This window comes from Acartia tonsa, chromosome 8 (assembly GCF_053477335.1).
Source record: "Acartia tonsa isolate MP-2025a chromosome 8, ASM5347733v1, whole genome shotgun sequence".
NCBI classification, from domain to species: Eukaryota; Metazoa; Arthropoda; class Copepoda; order Calanoida; family Acartiidae; genus Acartia; species Acartia tonsa.
In genome coordinates this window covers 31,826,604-31,834,058 of record NC_137267.1, presented here as the reverse complement: position 1 = coordinate 31,834,058, position 7,455 = coordinate 31,826,604, and the positions used below count along the sequence as shown (strand labels likewise).

Genomic DNA, 7,455 nt, shown 5'->3' with positions numbered 1-7,455 from the left:
GATAACTCAGTATACTTGATCTTAGACTGGAAAAAATTAGGTATCCTAGTGTACACTGTTTTTTATCTTAATTTGATAATATATTATATGAATAAAGCAGGCTTTTTCATGACTAGTTTACTTATACCTAAAAAAAATGTACATATGGTACCTCTGTGAAAAGGCACAAAATTAATTGCGGCACTTACTGCGCATTGTAAACAATACACATTTTTCTCTTAGCATATTTTCCTTCACTTTTATCATATTTGAAAAATCAAACTCAAGAAACGATAAAATTGTTCAGTTTTAATTTTTGATTTTGACATCTATAAAAACTAGTTGAAAATTTTCATATTGTCATTTCCCCCTATTCATAAGCTTCAAATAGCAAATTAAGGGGAGAAGTGTCCTCATAGTATTTGCTTCTTAGCTACAAAACACTAATGTGCGTTTTTCAAAGAAGTGAATGTGATGTAAAAATCCATTATGACATCAATAAAAACTTGTTTATTTGCCTTTTATGCCAAAAAATATCATAAGATGCATGTTTATTTTAATTATTTAAATTTTATTTCAAACTAATCGATTTTTTATTCATTAAAATTGATTGTTAAACACTTAAAACGTATGATTGATAACATCCATATATATATAGAGCAAGCTAGTTAAGAAGTTGCACTATAAAAATCAAATAGATAATGCAACATATTGAGCATATAATTAGTGTCATAACAAAATAAAGAGTAAGTAGATTATGAAGATACCTTTTTATATATTGCTCTTTTATAATCTAGAGCGAATGACTTGTGGATTTAGATTACACACACACATATATATATATATACATTACTCTCGACTTGACGCTTATAGCTAGATACATGAAATCTTCATATAAGGTCTATAATGACATGCAGCCGTTTAGTTAATGTTTCCTTTCCCCATACCGTTACTAACAGATGGACGATCATTCGAATTTTATAGTTGCTTCTGTACAAAATTAAATGTATAAGTATTAATTATTTTCCAGAATCAAATCAAAAAGAAGTCAAATCTAATATAATCAGCATTAATGTTATTCCGACAGGTATGTTATTACTTATTGGTGTCCCATAGAGTAGTGGTTAGCGCACTACGCTGTGGTTGGGAAAATCCGAGTTCAAGTCCCCTCATAGATATTGCACTAGGATGACAAATGCTGTTGTAATTTGTCAGAATATAATCACGCAACCTTCCCTGAGATGCCCTTAGGTTGTAAGAAGGGAGGTTTGTAGGAAGTTAGGATCCTACCTATCAAGCAACTGTAATCATGCTTTCCGTCGTCCATGCTCCTCATTCATATGAGATTACCATTAATTAGGGTGGCCTAATATGGAACACCTGCCAAAACTCTAGGCCAGGGTGATGTAATAATTGAGTAGCTTCCACGAGAATTGCGGATCAGCTTGTAATGTAACATAGAATACAACCAACTGTGCGCGAAGCTTACAAATCTAGGATTGGCCAAAGGATTCTCACCTCAAATCTCCTCGTGCATCTGAATCCTAACTTCAGAGAATCAAGGCTACATACATACAATATTAGGAGCAATATTAGAATATAATTTTAGAACTGCGTGTTCTAAGTAGTCCTTATATAACAGTAACAGGATGGCTTTCTGTCTATCTGTCAAGTGTAAGGATGTCGCTAACTGCTGAACCGATATATGGTTCTCCTTTTCATGCAACCAAGCCTCTTACATGTTAAGGGTAAGATTTTTAACCATTTTTGGTGAGAGTTTCTTAGAAAAATACCCTACTTATTTTTTTCTTGTTTTGAAAGGATGAACTGTTACGGTGGTTTGGAGTGTCTATGTTTGAGATTTGTGTCTGGCTGCTTAGTGTCACCATTTTTTCTGTGTTGCTAGTTTTAAAGGTAAGTTACATTTTGTACATTTCAATACACAATAGATATACATATGTTTAAAAGTTGGCTCGCTAAACTGGGGTATTAGATTATTGTCCCTAATATCCTTAAACTTTTGCAATAAGGTTGTTATGTTAGGTTGTCCTTCGCAATAGAACCTGTCCATAACCAAAATAAAGCTTTTATTGAAATTATACACCTGTCGATCCAACCTTTTCCATATCCAGCTTGAAATGCATGCAGACATATGTATATACTTTGGTAGCCTTAACAAAATTTTGTAAAGTTAAGTTTACATCACAAACCCTTTAGACATAGCCATTTAAAATACTTTTCCTCAAAATTATTGAAATATAAATTTGTGTTTTTAGGTTGAAAATATATGCTTTGATAAAACATCTTGGTTTGTTATATTCTCTCCGCTCTTTGTTTGTGATAGTATCAATGCATACTTTTGTATCATTGTATTTATCAGGTAAAAATTATAAAATATAATTATTTAATCAATTTAAATAAATACAAGTGGCCTTAATAAATATTACATAGGTATTTTTATATTTACAATAACTATATTTTAATTGCAGACAATACATAACCTGTGAAAAATTAAATGGATTAAGAACACTGTGGAGTCTTCTTGTCATTGTGCTTCTATTTGCATTTAAATATCTACTTTGCCAGGAATTTATTGACATTGTTTTTCTGTTGGATATTTAGGTGGGGAGTAATTTAATTTCATATCTAATGAATTGAAATATACCAAACCATTTTATTTCATTTTAAACATATTTTTTCTACCACAACAATGACAATAAAAATCTAGAAACTGAACGACAGTATTAAATTAGAATCAAGTGAAGTTTTGAGTCCCATATTTATACTCTTACAATTAGTAATGATCAAAGCCTGTCACTTGCAATAATCTGTGACAAAGTGAAAAAGTTGAACCTTGGCTTTGATCCATTTAATAGACTGAAAAAAAAAAAAATGTGAATTAGAAAAAGAATTTTAGGTTCCTTCATTTATGATAGTGATGTAATCCAGAACAAAAAATCTGCAGTATTTTACAGTGATATTTCGATATATAGAGAATTAAAATATGGAGGAGACAAGAGCAGAACAGATAAACAAAGAATATATGATTCAACATTTCAACACAGATCCCAGTTTTCTGATTGAGGATATTTGTGAAGATTTCAAGGATTGCGTCGCCTCTAGCCTGCTTGGAATAAAGGTAGGACATGACATGTACTATAAAGCTTGATTCTTAAAGATATACCTACTACAGTAGATGGATTTATTGTATATATATATATGTCCAGTAAAATCTCGTAAGTTGTCAGAATTTGTTCTCAATATTCAAGTAGAGTAGTTGACCTCATTAAAGAGATAAGACCCTAAGAAAAAACGCCACAATTTTTTAAAGCAAACATTAGATTATAATTTAGTTACTTAAAGAACTTAAAATTATATAAAATGCTAAGCTCTTTCACGCAAGATACTTGTACTTTTTTTATGAAAAAAGCTCAGTATTGTAATAACATTTACCTATAGGAGAAAATAATATGATTTTTGTTTCAGGATGTACTAAAGAAAAAACAAACTGACAGGTATAACAATAATTATGTGTTTCTGTCATAAATTTTCAATCATTGAGTCGTCTTATTTTCTGCCCTATAAAACAAAAATATTGTTCTGCAGATATTAAAGTATTTAAGGTTCGATTATTGCATCTGTCTTTAGTTATAAGACAACGATCTATGAAATATTTTTACTCATTCTATAGAATAATATTATTGTTTTAAAAGTTAGGACAATACTAGTTTAAACCAATCAATATTTACTTAAAGTACCCAAAAAAATTATAGCCAACGAATAACAGAATATATTTAAAAGATCTTTTTTGGTACCAATACACTTAAAACTTAAAAGTCCTAAATTCCTAATGTCCCCTTCCTCTTGGGATAATGGATACATGGATACTTCAGGAATATACATTAAATATATAGGTATCTTTAACCTTACACTAAAAAAATGTTACTCTAGGGAAATTTATCATTGAAGAGTACTTTTTTTTCTCTTCATTTATTTATATAATATAATTATATACTCCTACGAGCCTCATTTAGGGCCATAAAGGAGGTGCTGACATAAAATTAAGGTGTTTGCCAATCTTTATTTTGAATTGTGCCAGGCTGGTAGAGGATTTTATTTCGCTTGGGAGTTTGTTCCAGCCTCTTACAGCTGTAGAATATTTAATATTCTAAAAATTGTTGATTGTTTAGGTTTGATGAAACTGAACTGGATAGAAAGATGGACCTACTTCAAATGATTACCAAGCTTATTTTGAGAAGAAATGTGTTACCCTAGACAAAGCATTGAAACAGAATATTTTTAAGGTATACATTAATATTTCATACATCGTAATAACATTTTCAATCATAAGTAGTGCAGTTTTTCTATTGTTCTTTTTTAAAATATTTATAAGTCCATTATTGCTGCGCTACTTATGGACACAATTTTCCTTTTTATCTACTATTCAAATATATAAATTAGGAGATTAGGTTTTTGGCACTCTGAATTGAATAAGACTTTTTTGCAAAAATTATTATTTCATTTAGGTCCCACAAAATGTATTATTGAAAGAAGATTTACCCTGGCAAAATATTTCTAATCAGGTAATTATCCAATAATATAATGTAATAGATAATTTTTTTTTGTGTAAAGCTAGAGATCTCATAAATTGTTGGTCGAAATGAAAGGAAGGGACATCAGTTTTCATTAAAATCTTGTTTTTTTTAAAACTAAAGTTGAAAATAGGGGAGAGTAGACTCCACCTCAAGTGACCCTGTAGGCCTCTGGTAAGAGGGGGGAAATTTTTGACACATTTGCGTAAACAGTGAATATAGGATTTATTTTTGGACAGAGAGGATAGGTTATAAAAGAAAAAATCATTATATAATGAATTTTCCCAAGTTTTAATATGTTTTGGATAGGCCTCCAGGTACAAAATCTGCAGGCCTCTAGTTGGTCTCTGGTCAGGTAATAATAAAAATTAATTTTTTTTTGAAGAGATAAAGGTCAACTTATTAACAAAATATGCATCTTTTTCTTCAAATATGTAAATAACATTTAAAAATATTAGGGTTGGTAATCCGAATCCGGAATCTGCTCAATTTTTGGTCAATTTTGGAATCCGAATCCGGAATCCGTTTTTTAATAGCGGATTCGGATTCCTAATTGTTAGGCTAAAATTAGCGTCTTTAGTTTTTTTCTTTCAACTCCCCCTTTTTGAAGGCAAATATTATCATCAATACATAAAAATCTTTAAAAATCTGGTTCGATTCTCGGAAGTGAATTATAGAGAACATCAAGAACATTAATTTTCAGGACATATGTAGCACTTAAAGTTTTTAATTTTTTAAAAAAGCCTTTCAAAATATTGCTAGAATCCGGAATCCGCCATTTTTTGGACGGATTCTTGTAAGAATCCGATTCCGGTCCAAAAAATTTGACGGATTGCCATCTCTAAAAAATATACATATTTTATTATATAAAATGACCTCTAACTTTTCAACAACAAAAAAATTATTTTGATTTTTGCCTATTCAGAGACCAGAGACCACCTGGAGTACTGCAGCTCCTTTACCTGAGCCTATCCCAAAAATCTTAAAACTTGGGAAAATTTATCATATATAATGATTATATCTCTAATAACTTATCCTCTCAGTCCAAAGATAAAGCCTATACTCACTGTTTACGCAAATGTGTCAAAAATTACTCCCCTCTTATTAAACCAGTAGAAATAGAATTATTCGTCCCCAGCCTTCACGAACATAACAAGTTAAGAATTATCCTAGATTTCATTACAAATCATGGTGAGAACAAATACTTTAATTAATAATCTAGAAAGTACTTTATTCATTAAACTTGATCTTATAATAATGATCTTCACCCAAGAAATAAAATTACCTACATTACATTTAAAAAGGATTTTGTCTAAAATTATCTATTTTGTTTATATAGGAAGCCAAAGAAAAGAAAATTGAGTTAACAATTGACATGGAGAAACAAAGAAATGATTACAAGGCTGCCCTATTCAAGAAAACTTATTTAAAGTAAGATTTTATGCAAAGGAATATATATTTTTTAAGACCGGCCAACTGCCAAGTTCCAAATTGTACCTCAATAAAGCAAATGTCATGCCTAATTTTAGCGTTCTTAATCATTTTTTAAAAAGTCTTAGAACACATTACTTTACTGGATCTTTGGAATTAGCCAGTAGGAAACTCCTCTCAAGACCAATACAATTCTTTCCTCAAACCACCAAAACAGATGTTTACGAGATCTTATGAAACATAAATTCAAATATCAAGCCACTTCATTAAATAACCTAAAGCTAATTATAATGACCACATCTCCACAATTGCTTCTCTTTTTTAACAGAAAAAGTTGAAATTAACATGGTTGCCTGTTTATAATAAATGCATTATAATTTAGAAATTACATCGAAAAGCTGAAGGAAGCAATCACATATCAGGAACAACTAATTCTAACAGAGACAACTTTAAAGGTATTTCAATGATATTTAATTTGTACCTAATATTATAATTTTTATGCGTCTGCGGAATGTTGAAAAATGGATTGAGAAAATTTTCCTAAAATGACGCGGCTAGATTTCGAATCGTTGACTTATTGTCCAAAAATAAGTTGAAGCGTCCAAAGATGAAGGCATAGACTTATAATTCCTGAAACAAATAAAGTGGCTCTCAAGCCCTCTTTCTTAATAGTATAAATAACATATATCTTTACATATTTTAGGACAGACATGGTGTGGAAGATACTCTAGAAACATTGAACTATCTCCAAAGAGAATGGAAGTCTTGCAAGCAGAATTTGTTTGAACTCAGAACTATTAAAGACCAAGTAGACAAAACATGTAGTTTGGATGAAAATAGAAAAAGAAAGAACAAAGAAAATTCAGATATTAAGGTTAGTTAATAAATGCTCCTATTGGACTGCTGATATGTCAGTTGCATGAAATATATAATAAATACTTATGATAATTCCCTTGCTTTTAGGTTCATATTAAATAGGCCCAATTCAATGTCATAAACAGTTGGAACTTCAAGATAAAGGTTTGTTTGGCATATAACTATTACTTATCTGTAATAGGTTACTATTGAAAGATAAATATTTTTTGTGTAAATCCCCAAACAAAGAAAATTTACTTAGTATCACTCTTTGTAAGTCAGTGCAAAATGCTATTATTGCAAATATGATCTCTATGGCTGATGTGATGCGTTTTTCTCTGCATTTTGAAAATTACTAACTTGTGTGTTATCCTTCAACTTTTGTATCAGAGTTTCGCTACGTTTTAATGTTGCAATCCTTGCTTTTCAGGTAAGCAACTTTGCAACCGAGAAAAAACTCAAGTTAGATGAAATGCTGAAACAACAAGCAGAAGAAAAGCTGACAGAAAATCAAAATAATTAATTAAATCGGTGCTTTCCGCTAAAGTGCCTAGCAAGCACAAAGACCTCCCTTCCACCTTTTGTTTTTAGAATAAGG

The 7,455-nt window shown here is 30.4% G+C and overlaps 2 protein-coding genes across 3 annotated transcripts; both read left to right on the top strand.

Annotated features, from left to right (window-relative positions):
* The first annotated feature begins 463 nt into the window (after positions 1-463).
* On the top strand, positions 464-2,846 carry LOC145326720 (transmembrane protein 203). Its single transcript, XM_080170097.1, has 5 exons — positions 464-1,066; positions 1,801-1,893; positions 2,256-2,359; positions 2,469-2,565; positions 2,708-2,846. Exons 1-5 carry the CDS (start codon positions 1,052-1,054, stop codon positions 2,804-2,806), a joined length of 408 nt encoding a protein of 135 aa, XP_080026223.1. The 5' UTR covers positions 464-1,051; the 3' UTR covers positions 2,807-2,846.
* A 137-nt stretch (positions 2,847-2,983) lies between these two features.
* On the top strand, positions 2,984-7,403 carry LOC145326721 (uncharacterized). 2 transcript variants are annotated; one of them, XM_080170098.1, is made up of 6 exons: positions 4,170-4,283; positions 4,506-4,562; positions 5,911-6,002; positions 6,385-6,457; positions 6,706-6,876; positions 7,288-7,403. In XM_080170098.1, the coding sequence occupies exons 3-6, from the start codon at positions 5,947-5,949 to the stop codon at positions 7,378-7,380; spliced, it is 393 nt and encodes a 130-aa protein (XP_080026224.1). In that variant the 5' UTR covers positions 4,170-4,283; positions 4,506-4,562; positions 5,911-5,946; the 3' UTR covers positions 7,381-7,403. The 2 variants fall into 2 exon arrangements, 1 of the variants encoding a protein (XP_080026224.1); XR_013881941.1 differs by lacking the exons at positions 6,385-6,457; positions 6,706-6,876; positions 7,288-7,403 and adding exons at positions 2,984-3,118; positions 3,466-3,494 and having other exon boundaries at positions 5,911-5,992.
* The last annotated feature ends 52 nt before the right edge of the window (positions 7,404-7,455 follow it).

Bases quoted from the DNA above. Each gene is read 5' to 3' on its own strand.
- LOC145326720 (XM_080170097.1), top strand. The intron at 1,894-2,255 runs GTAAGTTACATT...TTGTGTTTTTAG, and splicing joins CTGTGTTGCTAGTTTTAAAG to GTTGAAAATATATGCTTTGA. The intron at 2,566-2,707 runs GAATTTATTGAC...ATAAAAATCTAG, and splicing joins TTAAATATCTACTTTGCCAG to AAACTGAACGACAGTATTAA.
- LOC145326721 (XM_080170098.1), top strand. From the start codon at position 5,947: ATGGAGAAACAAAGAAATGATTACAAGGCTGCCCTATTCAAGAAAACT. The intron at 6,003-6,384 runs GTAAGATTTTAT...ATTATAATTTAG, and splicing joins TTCAAGAAAACTTATTTAAA to AAATTACATCGAAAAGCTGA. The intron at 6,458-6,705 runs GTATTTCAATGA...TACATATTTTAG, and splicing joins TAACAGAGACAACTTTAAAG to GACAGACATGGTGTGGAAGA.